The sequence below is a fragment of the Ascaphus truei genome, chromosome 9 (assembly GCF_040206685.1).
Source record: "Ascaphus truei isolate aAscTru1 chromosome 9, aAscTru1.hap1, whole genome shotgun sequence".
NCBI classification, from domain to species: domain Eukaryota; kingdom Metazoa; phylum Chordata; class Amphibia; order Anura; family Ascaphidae; genus Ascaphus; species Ascaphus truei.
Genome location: NC_134491.1, coordinates 44,537,540 through 44,562,905, shown reverse-complemented (window position 1 = coordinate 44,562,905; position 25,366 = coordinate 44,537,540). Strand labels below are relative to the sequence as shown.

Here is a 25,366-nt window from a genome sequence, read left to right as displayed (position 1 = left end):
GGAATTATGTGTTTCCTCTAGTTAAATTAATCTCGCAGATTCTATAAATAGAGGGGTTGCAGCCAGTGATTGAAGTGCTGTTAAAAATCAGTGGTTCTGTTTTCAAGAGTGTCTCATTATATTAACAAATGAGGCAAAGTTCCTTTATAATATGCTGTGCTGCATTCAGGAGGACTTTTCGCAGACTAAGGGCCTCATGCAGAGAGCAGCGTTATCGGGAAAAGCGCCAATTTTTGCCGAAATCTGCCTTTAGAAAGGCAGGTAATGGCGAGTTTTGAAAGAAGCGCCATTTTTTTTTTATTTGCAAATCTCGCCGCGCGCCTGGCGAGAACCTAAATCTCTCCAGTGTTGAAAACGGCCGTATTCAGAGAGGCGCGAACGCCATCTAGCGGCTGTTCGCGCCAAAAAACTGGCGCGATTTTCAACATTTTGCTTCGCCAACAAAAGTTGGCAAGAAGCTGGAGCTCGCCGGCCGGTGGGGGAGGAAAAAAAAAAACGCGATTTTTTTACAACAGGTTTCAACAGTGCTCATATCGCCGGTTGAAACTCTCCATATGCAGACAGGATTTTAAATGCAGTTTTATGACCTTTCTGCATATGGAGAATAAATCACGCAAAAAAAGGTACTATTTTTTACTTTCTCCAATTAATTCCACCGCTGCTCTCTGCATGAGGCCCTAAGTGGTCAAATCCCTTGATTATTCGAGCTGTGTAACACGAAGCTTATGAACGCATCACCAAACACACAGAGACAGAATTGGGAAATGTTTCAATAGAGTTGTTTTTTTTTTTTTTACCTTTCTCTGAAATAATATAAATGATTATAGGATGAATATCTCGGCCAATTAAATATATCATAGGTTTAACTCCATGGATGCATGTCTTTTTTTCAACCGCGTGTACTATGTAATTATATTGGGTATCAACAAATAGGTGTATTCCCTAACTAAAGGTGAGAATATGTGCTAAGAACACCTACAGTACACCAAAATTCCAAGTTGCAGACTGTGCTTTCAAAAGACACACCTCGGTGTGCCTGCTACACAATGCTTAGGTCATATCTGTTCTGTCTAATGGTTAGAGTTTCATCCACATACCCCTGTTACTTACTGCTCAGTAAAATGGATTATAATAATGTACGTTTCCTGGAGCTGACATCAGAGGGCCGTAGGATCTTTATTCTGGGTGAGGCTGCACAATATTTAGTGATTTGATGTATTTGATCTTCAATTTTTGCATTCTGATTTCTGTAAATATCAGACTAATAATAAAATAGTATACATTATGGAATTATAATCCTAAAGAAACCAAAATATTCCAGATTAGGTCTCTTTTACGTTCTCACTTTACCCTTGACATGCCAGTGAATATATATGATTTAAATAGCAACATTTTTGTATTTTAATTCTCTTAAATTCTGTAGCTTGATCATGCATAGTTTCCTCTCCAATCAGATGTAGTCTCACACCCAGATGTAATCATACAACTCTCTAGATACGAAGGGGAATTTATATCCTAGATATTTTTTTTTTAATTATTAAATCTAGTACTCGCCTATTATGTATGTAAGAGCTTTATTTGTGAGTTGCTTCTTGCCTGTCTGATATTATCAACTCTAGACAGACCTGCAGCTATTCTCTATACAGCAAGGTCTGGCATTACATAGGTTAAATCAAGTACTTGGTTCATAAAAAACTGACCCTGCAGGGGCTTGCATCTGCCATCCTCTTTAAAAAGACATGTACTGCTGTGTATTTTGCCTGTGAGCTTTATTTGTTATGTTTTTTTTTATTTAAGTGAGCAGGGCTCCGACCGTTCCCAGATATGGAATATCAAGCCCATTTAAGGGACATTTAAGTACTAAGAGCAATGGTAAGTAATGAGGGGTGTTTGCATTTTTATTAAATCCGTAGTCAGTGGTAAAAGTGGCCTCAGCTGTGACTCGTGTGTATTGTGGCTCTGCTTCTCTGCTCACAGCCCTGGTGATACAATCCTATTTCCAAAACAGTAGCTAAAGGCAATTAATCTACAACACTGTCCTTGTCCAAGCAGCAGCAGTATGATGGTCACTGTACAGTGCACTAGAAATCCAAGGAAGGCTTCATTGTGGGAAATAAAGGATTGATGCTCTTTACAATATATTTTCAAGATGTATTAATATCCGATAATTTGGTCCCTTTTCTCTAAAACAGAAGTAAACTGTAGACTTGTAAATACAAATCTAGTGCTACTAAGAGGAAAATCACAACTATTGTATTTTAGACGTCACTATTTCGGAGATATACCAAGCGGGTTTCATGAATGTATTGGTTTGATTTTGCTGTGCAATGGTTTATGACCATGTAGTGGCGTGCTGGCCATGGAAGATAATCCTTCCTGATGTACAATATATAGACAGTGATGCTGGTGAAGGAATATTTACTCACTGGAAGGGGCTCTCGTTCATTTTTAGCATGAAATCTCCTCATAGCAGTCCGCTTTTTACAGATCAGTCTTTTCTTTACACTTGTCATTTTGTCGGTTTAGGCTTTTCATATTCATCTGGGTCATTGGATTCTAATAGAGCGAAATGTACATCTCCCCTGCTTTCTTTAAGCAGTTTAGGGCCTATAGTAGCCTTGTTGCCACGATGTGAAATTATGTTGTTGTCTGTTCATTCTCTTGTGTATCATGCATATTGGCTGCTCCTGTATACTCCTTGCAGTGTGTAACAACCAAGTGTGTCTTGCTGTTTATTGCCTTTTGCACTGGCTCCAATAGCAGACTAAGTGACCAGTACCAGATCCGGGACCACATGGTTATTCACTACAATAAAATCCTGACAGCCAAAGGTAAAACTGTCTGTGCATGTTAATGAACCCCATGGCAACATGCCACTTCTGTTTGCTCGGTGCCTGGTTTAAATCACATTTAAAAAAAGTCATGTCATTTAAACCGTGAAAGAGGCCAAAAGTGATGCATGTAATATTTTCCGAAGGAAAGTGTTCTGGTTTTCTCTCAGACCTCACACAGAATGAGCTTTGCCCAGTGGGAAATTCATTTGTAGCATCTTTAGTTTGAGATTTAAGTGAGGTTTCCTAAATCTCTCATTTAGGTTCTTGGACCTTGACAGTAATGCGTTTTATGTGCATCAGGGAGGACTTTGATAATTAATTCTTATTTGATGACCTTTTATAGATGTGAGTGAATTCAACAATTAAAATTGTTATGTGATTGATGAAACATAGCAAAGATATGACACTCAATGGTTTTGGTACAGAAAAACATAATGGTACTTTGGTATCGGATCTTTAATATGATGCCTTGTTATATTTCATATATTTCAAGGTAATAAGACAAGGCTTCTGAAATGTGCCAATACTAGATAAGACTTTTACTATGTAACAATGTTATCTAAGTGTAATGCAAATGTATTATTATTATTACTACTATTATTATTACTATTATTATTACTATTATTTTTATCTTTATTTTTATCTTAAATTTCCAGTTTGCATAAATAGATGTTTCTGGTTTTAATGCTCGTGGAATCTGGAAAGATCAAATGTTAAAAATAATGCAGTCTCTCTAATCTCTACCTATGATATTCCTAATAATCTTGGCTAAACATGAGTATGCCAGATTAAACACTGATGGTCTTAGTCAGAAGAGCAGTTCATCTATTTAGAATTTCTTTAACCCATTCAGCCCTAAATATCTTCCAATATGAATTTAATGAAACAAAACATGTGACTTTTTTTTAAATAAATATATCAGTTTTGTAGGGTTAGATAATGGGGACTTTTTTTGTTTTGATTCAACTCTTATTGCCATTTTTAATGAGTTTTAAAGCATCCTTTGATTTCTATAGCAGGTACCTCGCAAGCAGTGCAAGATCTTTGCAACACTTTCCTGTTTGGGATAATTTGTTGCAAATGTTCCCAGCAGTTTGAGCTGTAAACTGTAACAATAGATAATGTTACCTTAGTAATACAAGAAGAATATATTGTAGTTGCTGAGTTACACTGACTGAAGCAGCCATTATGTTAGGCACACAATTAGGATTTTGACAGATTTATAAGAGGAGCACCAAACGATTGCCAGCTTATGTAAGAATGTGTAGAATTACACATTGTCACAAGCTTTACATATAAAATAATAAGAAAAGAAAAAAGTTATAAAGTAGTATTGCTGCTTTAATTGGTCTGAGAAGGGTATGGTGGGGATCATTCTGCAGCCTGTAAATTTGATGGGTGTCTGCTAACGCATCATGTACCTGTTGTACATCAAAAGTTGTCGGGTAGCTGCTCTAAAGAACAATAAAGAAGGAATAAATGGTTTCATGCTAGAAACATTGTATCACCTGTGCAGTGTTCTGCTTGCACCTCTCGTAGTGAAGGGGTTAAACAGAATGTCCTGCAGGGATTCTCAAAGGTCATTGGATATTTTGTGAATGTTAAATCTCTCTGCAATCTCCCCCATGTGTATCACAGATCACCTCTGTCGACTTTCACATACATATATTATGGTTCTATGCAATGGTGATTCATTTTTAATATCACTGTTGTTCCCTTTGTTTTTCAATTTTCAGCTGCAGTGGACTCTTCAGTACCAAGGAGTATGCTCAGGAGTATTAAATGTAAGTATAACTTACTACCCTGTCACCACTGTACTGTTGCAAGATCACCAAAGCTAAGATATATATATATACATATCTGCCGTATAGACTCTGAGCTGTTCCTCATTGTCCCAACAATGGTATAATGGTATGCTAAATCTGATGAGGGGGGTTTGTGCTAAATGCAGCTGTGAGGTTTTCATGCAGAGCTGCCTCTGAGTAATGTGGTATATTGTTTGTATGTTGAGCTGCCACTGTAAATAACGCTGTACACAGTAGAACAATACTGGTACAATTAAAAAGTGTTAACATTTTAACTTTGTCGTATTGAATGTTTAAAGGGAACACATGGATTTTCTACGGTCGGTAGGATTTGGCAGTCAGACTGGGATGTTCCTAGTTAGTGCTTAAACCACAGCGCCACTCCTACATCATCCTGTCATGGCTAAAATATACCTGGCAGTAACCTGCCCGCAGTGCACATGAGATAAAGTATCACCCTGTCCCCTACAATGCTGACAAGGTTTCAGTACTTTGCAGCCAATGTTCTGAAGTTCAGAGAATTGAATTGTGGCAGAGAAGATAATTTGGAGTACAGAATGAATAAAGACATTTGTTCCCATTACCATGGGAATATATACATTATTACATACGGGTTTAGGGGTCTGAAGTAAAAACATCACTTTTTTTTCATTGTCTTAATGATGAAAATTGAGGTTAGTAGGTAAATCACATGCTGCATAACCATTTTATTGCCCTAAGCCTTTCTGACGGAATGGGTTAAAAAACTAGATGTTATTATAAAAAAACAAGTTCTCTAAAGAGATTCTGGCCCATATTACTTAGCGATGCTGTCCCACCCGGCCCCTTCCAGGGCTGGAAGATGCAACTCAATGGGCTGTAATGTGACCTGATGCCGGAAGATGTCTTGTGGAATAGCACTTCTTGGTAAATAGGGGTCCTTGTTCATATTTACCAAATGGTGCAAAGCTGTGAAAGCAAATGAATGGACTAGCTAAGCCAGTGACTCCCAACCTTTTTAGTTTGGAGGAACCCTAGTTGGGAATCACTGGGCAAAGCACTGCTTCATTATTTGACCATGTCTTTAATTAGGCAATTGGTATGCTCCATGGCCAAAATCCAGATTACGTACACAATACCATGCAAATTTGCTTTCCAGTTACTGTCCACACTCTGCTCGGGTTTTCACTCTGGTTTAGAAACTACTTTGTGTATACGAACAACATCATAGCGGTATTCATGGCGAGCCGGCGGTTTCCGCTATGGCAGCCAAATACTAATGGAATAGCTCCTCCTCCACAGCTGGTAAGATGAGCATTTTTTGTGACCACTAGATGAGGGGGAGATATCCACCTTAGGTCAGTTATTCTTGTCCTACCTCAGCTGGAGAGAGGGCGTCGGCTTCCCGGACACTTTTAGTTTTTTCCCGACGGCCACATTGATGCCGCTGTGGTAATGTGATTGCCAGTCGCATACAGCGCTGCTAGCTGTCTTTCCCCTCTGTGGAGCGTAAGTGCAGGGATGTCACGACCCAGCGCATCGGCTGATGATGTCATGACGCAGAGCGTGTCTTTCTTATTTTTATTGCGCTAAGGGTCCATTCCCCACTAGGGAGGAAACTGGTTCTGGTCGCCAGGTATTTATAAAGCATGCGTTAGTTATTCCTTTATTGATAGGCTAGCAGCATGTCTGTTCCTTCTACAGTTTCAGGAGACCAGAAGACAGAGCAGGCTGAAGTTCTCAAGCCTAGAAAAACTGTTTCTAAGGCTCAATATTGTGCAGAGTATGATGCCAAATGTTCTGCTACCTACTTCTTCTTAATGCAATCTGTGCAAAACTTATGATGTCTGAGGAAGAAAATTCAACCCAGTTAAAGCTGCAGTTCAGTCAATATCCTGCATGTGTGTTTTTTTTAAATAAATCAGTTCTGTAGTAAGAAAAAATACTTTTAGCATTTTCTGTTTTAAAAAAAACAACTTTGAAAGACCAATTTTCTTGTATTCTATTTTAACAGCCATTTGCTAAGGCACTGCCCCTTCATGTCCTGTCACAAGCCCTGGCACACCCCTTTGTCAGCCCTGCCCTCCCTCTAGCACATGTCAGTGCAGGACTGCTCATGAATATTCATGAGCTTCCACTGACAGACAAGCAGAATATAAACAAATCCCAGCTTTTAATATGTCACCAAATTTCGACCTATCAATACATGGAGAACGAATTGACCTGCAGCTATACAGTTCTTTAGGTAATTAGAGATTGCACACATGGAACTATTGAAGTAAAAAAATAAATGTAAAAAAAAAAAAAAAAAAAAGACTGAACTGCAGCTTTAACTACCTTCATTGACTGGATGAAAACTTCCCTCCAGCAATCTGTTGATAAAACAGTCTCAGGGTCTGTAAAAAAACACCCAGATCACAGACTTCATTGGATTTGCAGTCTGACCGTTTCATTGATTATTCAGAACAGGCACATGTCTCAGAACTTGGGGATTCCTCGTCAGAGGAAGAGACCCAAGCGGACACGGATTTCCATTAAGATGGACACTATAGATAAGATCATTAAGAATATGAGATTGATGATGCATATTGAGGACACCAGAGAAGAGCTGGGGGTTCGGGACCAGGCCTTTTTTGGCGCTAAAATAAAATCAGCTGGAACTTTTCCTGTTCAGAGTTCTACTAAGGACATTGAAGTCTACAAAGGTGGACCTCAGTCAGCAACTTGCAAAAGGGTAAATATTTGATACCCCCTGTCTTTACAGTATTGCACACCGACGTAAGACGCTCGGCTTGGGGGCATAATGTGTCAAGATCAGGTGATCCAAGAACGCTGGTTACATCAAGAAAGATGTATGCAAATTAATGTATTGGAAGTTCGAGCGATATTTGACACCAAGGTCTTCAAGCCTCGTTGAGGGGTTCACCTTTATGGATCCTTTCCGACAACGTCACCACAATAGCATATATAAACCGACAAGGGGGAACAAGGCATCAGAGAGTTCTTTCAGAAGCCTCCAGCATCCTACACTGGGCGGAGAAAAATATTCCATGTATCTCTGCAGCTTCATTTTAGGGTCAGAAATGACGAAGCCGACTTTCTCAGCAGGAATTTAATTCACCCAGGAGAATAGAAACTAGACAGGAAAATGTTCGATCAGTAAGGCTAAGGCCCCGCTCCCTCAGTCAGTGCGCCCGCACAGCATGCAGGCAGCATGCTGAGAGGCAATTGACCGCTACCTGGTCTGAAGGGAGCGGGAGCCGAAGCGGGGGGGGCGTGGTTTGAGTGGGGGGGCGTGGTTTGAACGGAGGGCTCTTGTGCTGTCGTACCCACCCCCTGTCGGTCCCTCACTCCCGGAGCCCCTCGCACTCTGAAGCTAGGAGTCCCAGGGGCGAACAGCACAGAGGGAAGGACACACGCAGGCACTCACACACACTCACACACACACAGGCACTCATACACACACAGGGGGGGGGGATCGGAGAAGGGGGAGAATCGGAAGGGGGATCGGAGGAGCAGAAGGGAGAAATCGGAGGGGGAGGGATCGGAGCAAAGGGGGGGGAATTGGATTGGCTGCTGGGATCCAATCCGTTCCCTTGCATGTCACGTGATTCGACACTCACCGAAACCACAAGCTCCTTGTAGCTCCGGCTGGCTGACGCGTCACAGCACGCAGTCAGCCACGCCGGAAGGAGCCAGCGGGGACCTCCAGACTGGAGGATAGGGGCTGGTGGCCCGCGGCCGCACGCACCGCCGGACGCAGCGGGACCAAAGCCTTATTAGTTTAGCAATGGGGGGTGATCGACCTCATTGCACCAGCTGTCAACAAGAAAGGACAGGCGTATGTGTCGGTATGGAACGACCTGAAATCCATAGCCAGGGATGCTTTCTCGATCACTTGGGATTTCCATCTCTCACATTTCCCCCCCATTCCCTCTGCTTCAGCGAGTAACGCACAAAATCAAGAGACCGGGCTCAGGTTCTAATAGCCCTGCATTGGCCCAGAAAGACATGGTTTGTGGACTTAAAGAACTTGTCAGTACAGGATCCGTGGGTTCTTCTGACCGTCGCCTCATTATTGACTATGGGTCCTCTTTGCTTCCCCAATCTTCAATTGCTCAGATTAACGGCGTGGAACTTGAAAGGATTTGATTAAGGGCACAGGGTTCCCCCAATGAAGTTATATTGACACTTGGTGACTTCTAGCATTTATTATTGCATCCAGTTTTACGTTCGTGTAAATTACCAAAGATAGACCCTTGCAGCTAGAAATTCTTAATACTGGGCTATCTTCAACAAGGATTCCGGAAAGGGGTTAAAACCAGCATCTCTTAAGGTCCAAGTGTCCACATTTGGGTGCATTCCATCATAAAATGCTTGCCTTCGATCCTATGATCTCTAGATTTATCAAAGCAGTGTCTGGGATTAGGCCTATGTTTACGACCCCCGATCCTCTATGGGATCTCAACCTGGTGCTACAGCTGCTTCTTTGTTTGAACTAATTCTGAACCCTTTTAGAATGGACGTTAGGCCGCTATTGTGAAATAATAGTAGTAAACTATTTGGTCCTCTGAATGCAACCGGTGCAGTAGTAATTTACATTAAAATAAAATAATGCTAATTTCTTATGTAATGCAGAAATAATGATCACCGCCATTGACATGACATAAAAAAAAGATTGTTAACAAAGCTTCCATGTCCTAATAGATAGTCCTTCATTCTAAAAGTTCCCTCATATATTCATTAAGAGGCTTGGGAGATCCGTATGACACTTGGTGTTTCCGTAATGGAAATCATTTATTTGGCCGTTTTGTAATGCAAACTGTGTTTTTTACAAGTCTAGAGCAGAGGTGTTTACTCTAAATAATTCACACGGTTGCTGAAATGCGTACACTTAAGAATAATTTGTATATTCATAGATGATAATACAATCTAAAAGGAAAAATGTAAAGCCAAAACTTGACATTTCAAAATGTATAGGGAAATAAAAATGTCTATAGAACAGTGGTGGGCAACGGGCAGCCCGGGACTCTGGCCCCTTAACCGCCCTCTAGCCCCAGTGCAGAGGGTGTAGAGATGTTGCTAGTGTGGCTCTTAGCTTCTTCCCGCTGCCTAATGACAGTGCACTGCTTATACTGTACTGCCCCCTCCGCTCCCCCGTGTAAGAAGAGGAGCAGGACAGTGTTCACCAGTGCGCCGGTATTAAGCCGCTGACCTGAGGGGGCTGGAGAATCTATCTCCGCTCTGTCCCCTCCGTCTTTTGGGGGCACACATGCGACCTTGAAGGATATCATGTTACTTAATAAATACTTACACTATGGGGGATATATAGTACTAGTCGCTCCGATTTGTGTCAAAAGAGCCCTTTCCGATCGGATTGAAAGAAGGACGACTTCCAATTTAGGTGTGTGTGTGTACAAAAAAGAAAAGCGCACGCTTCCTGGTGTAATAGAGTATACAATTATTTAATATAACATCTAAGAGTGGTGCGATATGCACTTACAGAATCATTAAAAATGAAATTCATAGGAGAGAAACTGTGTATATAGTCCCCGTCCAGGACCTGTATACCACCGGCAGGTAGTCCAAAGATAAGGTCCAATCATCCGGGAAAAAGGTCTGCATGGGCCTAACCGCCAAACAAATTGTATCTCCAATGATGGATGGAAAGATAGAATAATCTATAGCCTGACTGTGGGGCCTTTTATCTGGTGTTTGTGTATCTCCAATATTGACAAGTCTAATAAACCCTGTGATAAAGGAAGTGCCGGTGTTGTGGGTTCTGGGCCCGATACCTCTGCTATTCCAGGCAGCAGCCCTAACATTGAACTAAACCAGATGCTGGGAAAGGCTATTGTCACAGCATACGTTTGAGCTGTGCTGATCACACCCGTAGCTCCCTCCCCCTAGCTTCCTTTATACGCAGACCCCCTGCACTTCCTAGCTGCCAGTCCAATGTTCCTTGTGCACAAAAAGGAGCACATCTGAGACACCTGAGAAGATATGTGACAATGGAGTATCCCAGCATCTGCTTTAGTTCAGTGCTAGAGCTGCTGCCCTGAATAGCAGAGGTTTTGACTTTTGATCCTGTTGGGCTTGACGCTTCCATATCTAAAGCAAGTACAATCCGGGCAGTTTGTCACTTTTTATAGACGCGGTTTAAACATTACGATTTGTAATACAGAATACGAATTCTTGTCTGAGATTTATGACCATGTCATCATTTGTGGTACCTTTTAATGAACCAACATATCGATCGAACAGTCGTTTCTCGTGAATAAGCTTTCTGAGACTACATAGCTCCTTCATCAGATGTCCCCAACCTCCTGTGTCCTCATCCCATACAAATAAAGTGCGCTGAATTTCACGAGAGATAATATTCCATGCACATCACTCACCCATACAACTCTATGATGTAATTGTTGTTAATGATTGATATGGAAAGAAACTTTCAGCCAATTCTATTTTAGTTTCCCATTCCCTGTAGATAACATTGTACTATGCAGACTAACCAAGCACAGTGTATGGGGAGGGAGGGGGGCCTAGTTTATGTAAGCCTATACATTAGCCTTTTTCTTTTAGGCAGTGCAAGGAATTAATCCTTCACCTATATATCCGAAGAAGAAAGCAAAGAGTTCCCTGTTTTTTATTATTATTATTTTACTAAATTAATCTCTATTGGTCACATTAAAACTGTATTTAAAAATGATATTGCAAGTCCAGACTGCTATAGACTGTTTATTACTACCCGTGCTGTGTATTCTCATACAATAATAAATGCATAGACTGAAAGTATAAATAAATAATGAATTATAAAAGCATGAAGGAATACATCCTCATGGGAAATACCATATATAATCCCACTTCATTGCAAAGGAGTGTATGCAAACAGGAATACGTAGGTACATGCATGCCATACATACGTACATACATACGTACATAGTCTCATGCCTCTTATGCTGCACTTCTGTTGCGCCGGTGCTGCCCGCAGACCAGACCCGTCCCCTGAGCTGAAGGGGGAAGTGGTAATACACGCACCCGCAGCAAAGGGAGCGTGTCCGGAGTGTGGTATGAAGCGTTGCCAGGCCAGGTGTAGTAAGGTAGACAATACTTGCCGGTACCGGTTGTAGAGATAGTGATGAATGCCTTGCCGAGGTCAGGGAGTGGAGAGTGGAGATAGGTCGTAGTCCAAGCCGTGTTCAAGGGGTTACCAGAGTGAGCGTTGTCCAAGGGGTGCCGAGATCGAGAGCCAGAGGGGGTAGTCGTACAAGCCACGTCAGAACCTGTGAAAACACTGAGAGAATCCAGAAGTACTTCCATACAGAGACTGTCGAGCGACGAGTGATGGGAAGCACAGGCATAATAAAGCTGGGCAGGCCAATGGGAAAAGGGGACAGGCCTGGAGGACTGCAAGGAGTCTTCCCTGATAGGAGGGAGGTGTTACAGCCCAGCTGAGTGTAATCCTTGATTTGCATGGAACTGTGTGATGCTTGGGGGCGACGCCTCACTGCAGGAGCAGTGGTTAAAAGTACTCTGTTAGGCGTGTGCTCTGTAAGCTGGGAATGCATGCACATAACGTCTGGGGCTGGCGTGCGTGTAGGTGTGCGTGCAGGAGGGCGTGGGCGCGCCCGGCGCTGAGCAGAGGAATCGCCGAGGGGAGTGATTCCGCGACGACGGCAGGGGCGAGGAGCCGTGGAGGCCGGTAAGGCAGGATTGTTTTGTGTGTCCAGGGGCTCCCTGCGGAGAGGGAGTGCTCTGTGTGGGAAGCGAGGAGAACGCCGATTCCTGACAGTACCCCCCTCTTCAGGAACGGCTTCAGGACGGTCCAAGAACGGTTTCTCTGGAAACTTTTTCCTGAAGGACTTAAGAAGGGCCGGGGCATGAATGTCCTTTTAAGGTACCCAGGATCTCTCTTCAGGGCCAAAGCCCTTCCACTGCACCAAGAACTGGAGCTGACCCCTGGATAGGCGAGAATCCAAAAGAGAGTGAACTTCGTATTCCTCGTTATTTTGTACAGTAATGGGATCCGGTTTACGAGTCTGATCCGGAAAGAAGTGACTGGAGATGAATGGTTTTAAGAGGGACACATGAAAGACATTGGGAATCTTCATACTGGGTGGTAGTTGGAGCCGGAATGCCACAGGATTGATTTGTTCACAAATAGGGAAGGGTCCCAGGAACTTAGGTGCCAGTTTAGGAGATGGTACCTTGAGGTGGATATTCCTAGAGGAGAGCCATACCAAATCCCCTGGTTTGTAACTGGGCGCCGAACGACGACGACGATCGGCCTGTAGTTTCGATCTGCGGGAGGAGTTGAGAAGGGTAGACTGAATCCTGGACCATGCGGTTTGGAGGGAAGAAATGCGTTCATCTACGGCTGGTACTCCAGAAGGAATGTTGGGGATGGGAAGACAGGGAGGGTGGAACCCATAATTTATAAAGAAGGGAGACTCCCGGGTGAACTCGTTTTTTGCAGAATTGATGGCATACTCTGCCCAAGAGAGGAGTTGAGCCCAATCATCCTGGAAATCGGATATAAAACATCTCAGGTACTTCTCCAGGGATTGATTGATTCTCTCCGTTTGTCCATTGGACTGAGGATGATAGGCGGAAGAGAAGGAAGAAGAGATGCCCAATCTCTTCGTGAAAGCTCTCCAAAATTTGGATACGAACTGAGAACCTCTGTCAGAAACAATGGACGAAGGGATCCCATGAATCCAGAAAATCTGCTCCGTAAAGATATCAGCAAGGGCGGGGGAGGTGGGTAATCCTTTAAGTGGAATGAAATGGGACATCTTCGAGAACCTGTCCACGACCACCAAGATAGTGTTCATTCATCTGGACTTGGGCAACTCCACGATGAAGTCCATAGAAATGTGGGACATGGGGCGGTCGGGAACTGGAAGGGGTAACAGAAAACCCTGAGGCTTTTGACGGAGAATATCTTGAGACATCCTTGGCCACCAGAAATTCCAACGAATGAGATCAGTAGTCTTCTTAAAACCTGGATGACCTGCAGATTTAGAGGTGTGACCCCAAGACAGGACCTCTGGAACAAATTTGGATGGTACAAAGAGTTTGTTGTCGGGAACGACCAAGTCCTTGGGAATGCGTCTCTGGGAGTGCAAAATCTTGTCAAGATTCTTGAATGTAGACGTGGCGAGAATCCTCTCATGTGGAAGGATAGTCTCCAACAACTCCTCTGGCCTCTCTTCAGAAGAATGTATTTGGGAGAGTGCGTCTGCCTTTACGTTCTTGGTCCCGGGGATATAGGACAGGTGAAAATCGAATCGAGAAAAAAACAGAGCCCAACGAGCCTGTCGTGGACCAAGGCGTCGAGCGTTCTCTATGTAAAGCAGGTTTTTGTGGTCCGTGAGAATATTAAATGGCTCTTTTGACCCCTCCAGCAGGTGTCTCCACTCTTGAAGAGCCATCTTCACGGCCAGAAGTTCCCTGTTACCCACGTCATAATTCCTCTCGGCAGACGAAAATTTCTTGGAAAAATATGCACAGGGATGTAACTTATCTTGGGGCGTGGATCTCTGGGAAAGAACGGCACCAGCGCCGCAATCAGAAGCGTCGACCTCCAGGACGAAGGAAGTTCGATGTTGGGATGACGGAGAATAGGTGCGGATATAAAGGCTTCCTTGAGTGTCTCGAAGGCGGAGATGGCCTCAGATGACCAAGCAGAAGGATCAGCTCCTTTTTTGGTGAGCGCACTGAGGGGTGCCACAATGGTGGAAAAACTCCGTGTAAACTTACGATAGTAATTAGCGAACCCTAAAAAACGTTGTATGGCCTTGAGAGAATTGGGTCTTGGCCATTCAGTGACTGCTTGAAGTTTACCGGAGTCCATCATAAACCCCTCATCGGAAATGATATACCACAGGAACGGAGTAGAGGTCGTATGAAAGGTGCACTTCTCCAGTTTGGCGTACAAATGGTGTTCACGGAGACGGGAAAGGACGTAGGAGGTGTGGCGTATATGGTCCTGGAGATCTTTGGAAAAAATCAGGATATCATCCAAGTATACAATAATAAAAATATTGAGTACCTTACGAAAGACGTCGTTGATGAAATCCTGGAAGCAGCGGGAGCATTACATAAGCCGAAAGGCATTACCAGATATTCGTAGTGTCCACTACGCGTGTTGAAGGCCGTCTTCCATTCATCCCCCTTCTTGATGCGCACCAGGTTATAGGCACCACGCAGATCCAACTTGGAAAAAATCTTGGCCCCCTGTAATTTATCGAACAGTTCGGTAATAAGGGGAAGGGGGTAACGATTTTTAATAGTTATCTGGTTTAAACCCCTGTAGTCGATGCAAGGCTTCAACGACCCGTCCTTTTTCTTGACGAAGAAAAACCCAGCCCCTGCTGGGGAATTGGAGTGACGAATAAAGCCTTTCTTGAGATTCTCCTGGATATATTCATCCATAGCGTGAGATTCTGGTAGCGACAAGGGGTAGGTCTTGGACTTGGGTAGGGAGTAACCAGGAACTAGATCGATTGGACAATCGTAAGTCCTGTGTGGCGGCAAGAGGTCTGACTGTACCTTATTGAAAACGTCCCGGAATTGATGGTAAACGGAAGGTAGAATAACTTCGGGAACAGAGGTATTGGCCAGCAGTTGATGAGTCTCGCCTGACCTCGGCCTCCAGGAAATGGGAGCGGAGGCAGTCCAGTCAATGAGAGGATTGTTAAGCTGTAGCCAAGGAAGACCAAGGGTGATGGGTATCCCAGGAGCGTGAATGGCATCGAGAACTAAGGTCTCCTTGTGCAGATGTGAAGACAGAAGCAAGGGAGCCGTCTCTAAGGAGATGTGGGCCGGGGTAAGAGGACGTCCATCGATACCGACGAGTGCGATGGGAACCTTCTTTCTCACTAGTGGTATACTGTTTACTTTGGCGAATTCAAGATCCACGAAGTTTCCTCCAGCTCCTGAGTTAATGAAAGCGGCGGTAGAAGTCTTGAACTTATCGCCTGAAAGGAAGACTGGAAATGTAAGTTTCTTAGGGAGTTCATTTTTTTGAAGGGGACGTGGAGACATTACACCCAGAGAGAGCCCCTCTGTACTCACTGGGTGTTCCCGTTTCCCGGACACAGTGGACAGTCCCGAACCAGATGTTCCATGGATCCGCAGTAGAAACACAATCCCCCGGTGTGGCGGAACTGCCGTATCGGTGTGCGGATGCGTTGTACCCCCAATTGCATTGGCTCTGGCAACTCCAGTGCAGGACGAAGAGGTGTGGTAGTACTTGGGGGGAGCAGGAGTGCTGCTGAGAGTACTGGGGAACGGAACTTGAAAGTTATGGAAGCGAGTGCGCTGACGATCTGAGCGGCGTACCTGGATGCGTTGATCCATTCGGACGGCCAAATCAATCAGGACCTCCAGTTGATCCGGCCTGGATTGGCGAGAGAGTTCGTCCTTGATGGGATCTGCCAGGCCTTGCCAGAATACGGAGACGAGAGCCTCTTGTCCCCAGTTAGTCTCGGCTGCTAGAGTCCGGAATTTCACAGCATACTGTGTCACCATCCGCCGTCCCTGAGTGATCTGGAGGAGAGAAACACATGCCATCTCCCGACGAGCGGGGGAATCGAATACCCGTTGAAACTCGGCTTTAAATGCCGGGTAATCTTGGGTAAGGTCAGAACGTCGCTCCCAAACCGGGGAAGCCCAAGCCAGGGCGCTGCCAGTGAGGAGGTTATAAATGTAGGCTACCTTCTTGCGATCAGTATTGTAGAGATGGGAGGCCATTTCAAACTGCACCTCACACTGGTTTAGGAAACCCCTACAATCTTGCGGTTCACCTGCATAAGGCTTGGGGGGAGGAATCCTTACATTTGAGCTGCTAACTGCGCTTGCGGAGTGGGGGCTTACATCTGGCGGGGTCGCGGTCAGTACCCTGTCTGAGAGTACTGCGACCTGGCGTGTAAGTGCCACAATTTGATCCGCCATGGCCTGGTTTTGCTGAAGCAGATTAGAGAGAAACTGCTGTAGTTCGGTCTGGTCTGCGTCTTGTGGGCTCGACATAATGTTACGCCGGTGCTGCCCGCAGACCAGACCCGTCCCCTGAGCTGAAGGGGGAAGTGGTAATACACGCACCCGCAGCAAAGGGAGCGTGTCCGGAGTGTGGTATGAAGCGTTGCCAGGCCAGGTGTAGTAAGGTAGACAATACTTGCCGGTACCGGTTGTAGAGATAGTGATGAATGCCTTGCCGAGGTCAGGGAGTGGAGATAGGTCGTAGTCCAAGCCGTGTTCAAGGGGTTACCAGAGTGAGCGTTGTCCAAGGGGTGCCGAGATCGAGAGCCAGAGGGGGTAGTCGTACAAGCCGCGTCAGAACCTGTGAAAACACTGAGAGAATCCAGAAGTACTTCCATACAGAGACTATGTCGAGCGACGAGTGATGGGAAGCACAGGCATAATAAAGCTGGGCAGGCCAATGGGAAAAGGGGACAGGCCTGGAGGACTGCAAGGAGTCTTCCCTGATAGGAGGGAGGTGTTACAGCCCAGCTGAGTGTAATCCTTGATTTGCATGGAACTGTGTGATGCTTGGGGGCAACGCCTCACTGCAGGAGCAGTGGTTAAAAGTGCTCTGTTAGGCGTGTGCTCTTTAAGCTGGGAATGCATGCACATAACGTCTGGGGCTGGCGTGTGTGTAGGTGTGCGTGCAGGAGGGCGTGGGCGCGCCCGGCACTGAGCAGAGGAATCGCCGAGGGGGGTGATCCCGCGACGGCGGCAGGGGCGAGGAGCCGTGGAGGCCGGTAAGGCAGGATTGTTTTGTGTGTCCAGGGGCTCCCTGCGGAGAGGGAGTGCTCTGTGTGGGAAGCGAGGAGAACGCCGATTCCTGACAACTTCTCTGTACATTTACACATTACAACACTATATTACAAGCACATTACCGTCTGTCATATAAACATGTTGGTTCACTTGATTGTTTACTGTTAACTTTATAGCCTATGGATCAATATTGTACAAATTTCTCGATCCAGGAACCTCACATGTTAATCACCATATAAATATTGTGCTGGGGAGGGGACATTTACTTCAATCTCTCTATACTAGTATGAGGGGTGCTCAACTGCAGTCCTCAAGACACCCCAACAGGTTGGGTTTTAGGGATATCCCTGCTTCAGCACAGGTGGCTCAATCAGTAGCTCAGTCTGACTGCCCCACCTGTGCTGAAGGGAGAAGGAGTGGCTCAGCGAGTAAAGACACTGACTAGCACTGAGTGTGAAGCAGGGGAACCTATTTCAATTCCCAGTGACGGCTCCTTGTGACCTTGGGCAAGTCACTTTATCTCCCTGTGCCTCAGGCACCAAAAACATAGATTGTAAGCTCCACGGGGCAGGGACCTGTGCCTGCAAAATGTCTCTGTAAGGCGCTATGTAAAACTAGCAGCGCTATACAAGAACATGCTATTATTATTATATCCTTTAAACTGACCTGTTGGGGGGTGTTGAGGACTGGAGTAGGGCGCCCTGCTCTATATCTGAGCATTTTATACTTTCAGTCTATGTATTTATTATTGCAGGAAAATACACCACACAAATAGTGACAAACCTAGCAGTCCAGACCAGCGATACCATTTAAATACTATTTTAATGTCTTACAATAAAGAGTGATTTTGTAAAATAATAAAGTAATTCTGAGTGCACTAAGGGAACTCTTTGCTTTCTTCTTCAGACATATTGTAACATTGTAATGTGCATTGCTAATATTCCCTTCCGTCATAAGATATTTTATTTGGTATCCAGATGTTTTCACTCATGCAAATGACGCCACAGGGATCATGTGACATCACATGACCCCACAGCGTCATTTGACACTTGATACAAGGGGAGGTGGGCGCAAGCAGTAGGGGGCGCAGGACAAAAGGTTTGTGCACCCCTGGGTTATATTATTTTTTTGTTTCCTCTTCACTCTCTGCAGTGGATGAAATACAAAAGACACAGTATTATATTGGTAGCGTTGGACCTGCGGATAGGGTCACCTTGAAATGTTTTGCCCAAAGTCTTGACCCATACTTCTGAGAAGAAAAAAATATACAAAAAGCATATAGTAATGTACTAAATAATTTGTTCGTTGTTGTATCCTGAAAACCTGACCTGTTGGTGGCCCTTGAGTACTGGAATTGGCCACCCGTGGGCTAAAATAAAGTTAGTTTTAAAGTCCACAAAGGTCCGTTCTGTAGATTCAATGCGTCTGCGCTAGACGGAAGGTTTTCACGTCTTGGCAGCTCAAGTTTTGTGAGGAACTTTCATGTTGGTCCAATAAAAGAAGGTACTGTATCACGACCGTACATGTCCATCCAGATACACGAAGTGTGCAATCTAATATTCTGATTATTCCATGTAACGTGTATTGTGTGCCACTGTCATTTTCCACTCTTACACACTATCCAACTCTTCACCAATAAGCTTACCTGGTCCTATATGTAACTTCTGTTTTCAGCATCAATGCTAAGCATTTCCTCCCCAAATAATGCCACTACATCTCCTTCCTTTCCATGCCGCCTCCCAAGCAAACACAAAAAGGTGATTCTTTCCAGCTGAGCTAGTGATGTCAAATTAATACAATTGGCATGAGCGCAACAACTCGGTGTGTTCCTCCTGTCTGTGCCATTAAAATTAAATCCTTGAGGAAGGACGGAAGGACTTCTTATATTTTGTAATACAAGCGACAGAGAGAGGGTGGATAAAAAAATAAAGATTATTGGACACCTCAAAATACAGAAGGAAAGCAGAGTAAAATAAATGAGATAACAAGAGATAATGATGTGATAGAGGCAGAGCCAGGAAAATGTGTGAGGCTTATTTACGGAAATGGAAGCCAGTGTGTGCATGGCAGGGGGCAGACACGGCACAGAATTCAAAATGATTAGTTATGTACGAGCTAATAAAATGAGGAGATAAACAAAGTTTAAGGTTTTAGAAAGTCAGGAAATTGGCCAGACGATGGATTAATTGCCACGAATCGTGTGTGTTTTCAAATGCATAAATAATGCTGTAATTCAAGTGTAAACATCATCCATTCATTGTGTCATTCATCGTGCTTACAATGGCTCATTTCGTTAGAGATGGGGTGCTCAACTCCAGCCCTCAACACCCCCCCCCCCCCAAAAAACTGGTCAGGTTTTTAGGATATACCATCTTCAGCACAGGTGGCTGAAACGGAGGCTCAATCGAAGACTGTGCCTCTGAGCTGAAGTAGGGACTGATGGAGCCACGTGCTAAAGCTGGGATATCCTGAAAACCTGACCTTTTGGGAGGGGGGAGGGGGACTTGAGGATTGGAGTTGATCTCCCCCCCGAGTTAGAGCAGGGGTGTGCAAACTGGGGGTGAGCACTCCCCAGGAGGGAAGCGAGATTGTCTGTCGGAGGGGGGGGGGTGGAGGGTGGTTTACAGAGGCCTCCCGTGCTTCCCGAAGGCAATTAAATTAACTGCCAAGTGCCAGGGAAGCGGCGAAGACCCTCTGTAAACTGTACATACCTTGACTCGGACGGCTTCTGGAGATGCGTTGCCATGGTACATGACACCCAGGCGCCGGAGCCGGGGTAAGAGGGGGGCCCTCAGAGAGGAGGACAGCCGGCAGGGTGGCGCAGGGAAAAAAAGATTGCGCTCCCCTGAGTTAGAGCATTTACTGAACCATAGATCTGTATGTTGCCGTCCTGTTTTAAAAATTGAGACCTATAAAAAAGACCAGTAAATTGAGCCGTCTAAGGCTTTACAAATAAAATGCATTAAGTATAGCCCCGGCAGGCATTTCATGTACAACTTTTTATTGTTTTCTTCTCCAAGACGGCGACCAGCAGCGGAGGGAAAAAATGAGGAGAGAGGTGAACAGGTTTGAGAGGGAGTCTTCGCAGTCCCCAAGTGTTTCCCGCCCCAATTCCAGGGAAAGGTCTGATTACACATCGCCAAAGAAGGTAAGAAGCTGACATCACTGTTTATTGCTTGAAAGGTTTACACTAGGTCAAACCATCATCTGGAGTGGCTGCATAAAAAGTAATGCCATTATACAGAACGTAAATCACCTCCCCTCCGGCTAATGTAAGAGGAACGTTTCTATAGTTTAATTTCTGATTGGTTGTTTACATGCTTTTTAGATGTTTACAGCTTGGCCACTGCTTTGGAAAACACCGTTTTTACTATCGAATCGAAACCTGTGGCCATTGAACAAGTTCCTGCAGCCATCACACTGATTGATAAAGCAACAATTTACCGTCTTAGTCTTAAAAGTCATGCTCTTCTTGGCAATGTGTAGCATGAATATGTTTTCCTAATGCACTCAATGTTAAGTACGAGCCATGTGTAGCATAATCGGCCTACTTAAGAAGTAAATTCTGAACGATCTGCATCTACAGCAACCTCTTCTTAACGAACCACACAGGGAATAAGCAGACAATATCATTTGGAACGTTCTATTGTTTGCACGTCCTGAAATGTGGGCACAATTTAATCATTTGGTGCAGGAGAATCGATTTTTGCCAACGCATTTCAGGCTCTCCCAGCACAGATGGGGTTAGTCTCTGGTACTTTGCTTTCTAACACACGGCTCTCGTGTCTTGGTCCTGCAATGCTTTTGTGTCAGTGGTACCCACATCTTGGATACAATGTGCGGTTGATTTATCCTTTCCGCTTGGTAACCGCACAAAGCACACCTTTAACTTTGGGCGTTTGAGAGTGACCTTTTCCTGCTCCGTCTGGTTTCTCATTACATCCACATTGCAAATTATTAGATTATAGGAATTTAGAAACTTAACTTTTGGGCATTATGGCAAAGCATCTGTTTTATAACGGTTTGCTAGAACAGGATTGCACTGATTTTAAAGATATATACTGTACATGAATCCCACCTCTGTTTTCCCTAATGTAATAGATATTTTTATATGGTTTTTAGCAAGATGAATTTAATAGAAATAAGTGACCCCAGTTACAGAGCAACATTCAATTTTACCACATCCCAATGGGGAAAAAAATGTTATACTGTATGTGAAATAAACTTTCATACCGTATGAGAAAAAAAAAGCCTTTCTTTGCCTGTAAAGAAAGCTGTTGCTGCATGCTTAAAGGGAGACGGAAGTCAAAGACTGAGCCACTGATTGAGCCACCTGTGCTGAAGCAGGGATATCCTGAAAACCTGACCTATTGGTGGCCCTTGAGGACTGGAGTTGCCCACTCCTGCCCCTAGTGTCTTCTCTGTATGATCCTAACAAGTGTCACCCACTTACAGTAAGATGCCAGGACATGATCACAGCTCCCCCCCCCCCCCCGCTTTTTTTTTTTTAAATTTTTTATTATTTATTTATTTAATTTTTTTAATGGCATTTGCCAGGAGGAATCCTTTTCCAGCAATGAAACGGTGGGCCAAAATCCTCATCAAACTATTGTAAGGCCTTGGTGACTGAGCAGTGCTCATAGATAGATAGCCAATATGTTCAGAAACAAAATGTTCCTTTGTTGCAGAAGTGAAAGGCACGGGCTGCAGGTTGAGACCTTCTCCATCCTACATTAAATTAAATATAACATTTCACACTGTTGTGATGCCCCCCCCCCCATCTGTGTGTAGCCAGTAAATGGAAGCAAGGAAATACAAAATATGAGTGACGTCCGCGTCGCCACACAGATTAACAGCCCAGAAGTCAATAAGCAATATAACAAATTGAACCTCAATATGTCCAATTTTTATTGTATGAAAGAAATCCAATATTTGTTGTCCTCTGTGGACCTTTACGAACACTCTCGTAATCATGGTACCCGCACATTGCTTTGACCTAATAATATATATGTAGGTTTGCTGTACATCTTTGAGTCTTGGTCTCCTTGTTCCATAAATTAGGATTCATTTGTAACTTAAACATGCACGGCACTACTGTATGAGGGAAAAGCCGTCATCCCAGCTTCCCAAATCTGCACCTAGCTGTACAATGATATAATGGCATGTGTATGTACTGCCAAGCCTAGGAAGTTCATCTTTGTGACAACAAGTCTCTAACTAGAAAAGGGAGGAGGGGGTGGGGGGCGGCAACTCCAGTCCTCAAGGACCACCAACAGGTCAGACTTTCAGGACATCCCTGCTTCAGTACAGGTGATGCACTCTTCGACTGAGCCACCTGTGGGGAAACAGAGATCCTGAAAACCTGAACTGTTCACTGAGCCACCTATGCCGAAGCGAAGATGTCCTTAAAACCTGACCTGTTGGTGGCCCTGGAGAACTGAAGTTGCCCAACTCTGGATTAGAAGAACATTTGAAATGAATAGTTGTACTCTGCATTGCTTTATACCCCCAAAATGTTAACTTTTTGGGAGAAATGAGTTCAGGCCCGGAAATTGTATTTTATATAATGCTTTCTGATGTATTACGCCTATTGGAATAGATTATTCTAAAAAGGTTTTTTGGGGGGGGGGTTTTGTACAGTAAACTGCAATAAACACATTCGGCTTTACAAACAAAACATTGTTGGTGACTAAATTTAAACTAATGATAGTAATTAATTTAAATGTGAAACTCCAGAAAACAAAAGCGTACAGATGGCTTACGAAGGAGCTGTCATTCTGTTTTACCCAACTTTGCAATTTCGTTATTTATTTCTTCCTTCTCAAAGGAGTCTCGCTGAGTTCCTCGATTCTGTTGTACGCTTCTATTAACCCGAGTAAACACGCCCTGGGATAAGATGAAGCATAGATCATGCTAGACTTCGCTGCTGAAGCACAGCACATCTATAAGGAGTCTTAGATACACCAGCAGCGGGAGGTCATTCATATTGAATCTGTCAAAGTATTTCGTGTTTCCCTGGCAACCTTTTTAATGCACTGTCCATTTTCAAGTACCCTTGTCTCCCAAAAGAGTTGTAAGAAGTTGTTCTTAATAAAGCATACAGTACACCTAAAGATGAGCCATATGAGGTTTTGAAAGCTCCAGATCCACAGAAGTGTGATAAGCTTGATCACACCTCTACTCCCATTGATATATTAATAGGCGTAAACGCAGGCACCCTTAATATTAATAGGCGGAAAGCTGGCACCCTTTTGTGGATCTGGTCCTATAATATAATCTATCAAGAATTCTCATGTTGAGCCCTTAAAAGGGTATTAAAACCTAAAATGAATGTACCTTGTAGTAAAAGGCAAACTATAACTTGGTTGACTATATATAAAAAAAAAAAAATTTTGGGGTTCTCTAGTATGCCCCTTTTTATTTTTATTATTGTTCTATTTATACATGTTAGATTATTCTTCACCAAAAGGGGGGGGGGGGTGTGTGTGTGTCTCTGATCCTCTACCTTTGCTAGTTCTTATCTTTCCTAATTGTGCCCATGCTGTACTAGGTACATCACAAAGGCACTGTAAGGGTAATGAGGACGCTTTATTCCAGGCTCTTGGGAGATGAAAGATTATATCCTTTTATAAGAGCGAGAATTCAGTGCAAAGCTGATCATATTAAAGTACCGTATTGTTGGTCGGATTATCATTTATGTAATAAAATAAAATGCACATCCTATGTGTGTATGTGGCGTTATAATGGCCTTCCATTTAACTATTGTTATTCACTTTGTGTATCTTGCATGTAGATTACAATCATGTTGATTACAAATATAAAACATATGGAGTAACTATTACAGCTCAGAAATAGTCTAGTTTTTTTAATACATTTACCATCCGCTGTGTTACTGTGCATCTTATTATCTCCCCATTCAGCTTGGTTACTGCTGTTACTTCATAGTGATCTGTATCGGGTGTGGTCATGGAAAATTGACTCTTTCATTGCCTTGTTGCGTTTTTAGCCACATCTCAAAGGCCTACAGCTCCGTTAAGCAAGGAGAGAAATCCCAGTCATGTAAAGTCCAGCATCGGAAAAAGATACCGACCTTTGGAATGGGTCAGGTCAGCGTTTCCCAATCTCTCATCGCGAGACCCCCTGCCTGACCAGATTTTAGGAATAATTTAAAGAAATTACCCAAGCGTGTTTCACTTGCATGTGAATGTGTGTGATTAGCTGGTCATGCTTAAAACATGGCCTGGCCAGGGTGTCCCATGGAGAGGATTGAGAAAATCTCTTAATACACTGTATTACAAATTATTTCCATAATGGTATAAAATCCGGGGCCCTGTCTCTCCATCAGGGTCTCCTAAACATTGCTACTTTTGAATGTTATCCATGGAGCCCCAATAATCGTGGGATGTTAATCAGTCAAAACTGCTCCACCTAATTCTCAACTCCAACATTGAAGACCCAGGGGTTCTCAAGACCCCATCCCCCAACAGGTCAGGTTTTCACGATATCCCTACTTCAGCACAGGTGGCTCAGTATTTGTGCTGAAGCAGGGATATTCTTAAATTCTGACCTGTTGGTAGCCTTGAGGACTAGGGTTGAGAACCCCTGCCCTAACCCTTCTTATTGCAGCATTTCAGTATTTTTTTTTAAGCATTTGCTGCTAATTGTACTTCCCAATTAAGAGGAAAGCTGTGAACGAAAAGGAACTCGAACAACAAATCTATTTAGAATACTGCCCTGCAGGAGTGCAGTTTATTTTCTTTCTGCCTTCATGTGCAGAGAAATTGCAGTCATTTCATCATTCATGTACTTTTGTGGAATGAATCACGATGCTCTTGTTTTACCTCTGTTTTTTTTTTTATACCTTGAATATCCAAGTAATTTTCTGGCATTGTGAAATTGTTGTTAACCAAGAACTTAAAAGCATTTTGACGTGGGTTTGTGTTTTCTGAAGCCATCTGTCCAACGGTT

The 25,366-nt window shown here is 43.8% G+C and overlaps 1 protein-coding gene across 6 annotated transcripts in view; it reads left to right on the top strand.

Moving 5' to 3' along the window:
- Positions 1–25,366, top strand: part of SPATA7 (spermatogenesis associated 7) — an 87,918-nt gene that overhangs the window by 18,074 nt on the left and 44,478 nt on the right. For 3 of the 6 annotated variants that reach the window (XM_075614599.1, XM_075614594.1, XM_075614593.1), the window contains exons 2-5: positions 1,798–1,872; positions 2,739–2,831; positions 4,571–4,618; positions 20,419–20,546. In XM_075614599.1, coding sequence (XP_075470714.1) covers positions 1,798–1,872; positions 2,739–2,831; positions 4,571–4,618; positions 20,419–20,546 — 344 coding nt within the window. The remainder of the gene's footprint in view (positions 1–1,797; positions 1,873–2,738; positions 2,832–4,570; positions 4,619–20,418; positions 20,547–25,366) is intronic. The other 3 variants (XM_075614598.1, XM_075614595.1, XM_075614597.1) reach the window with 3 other exon arrangements.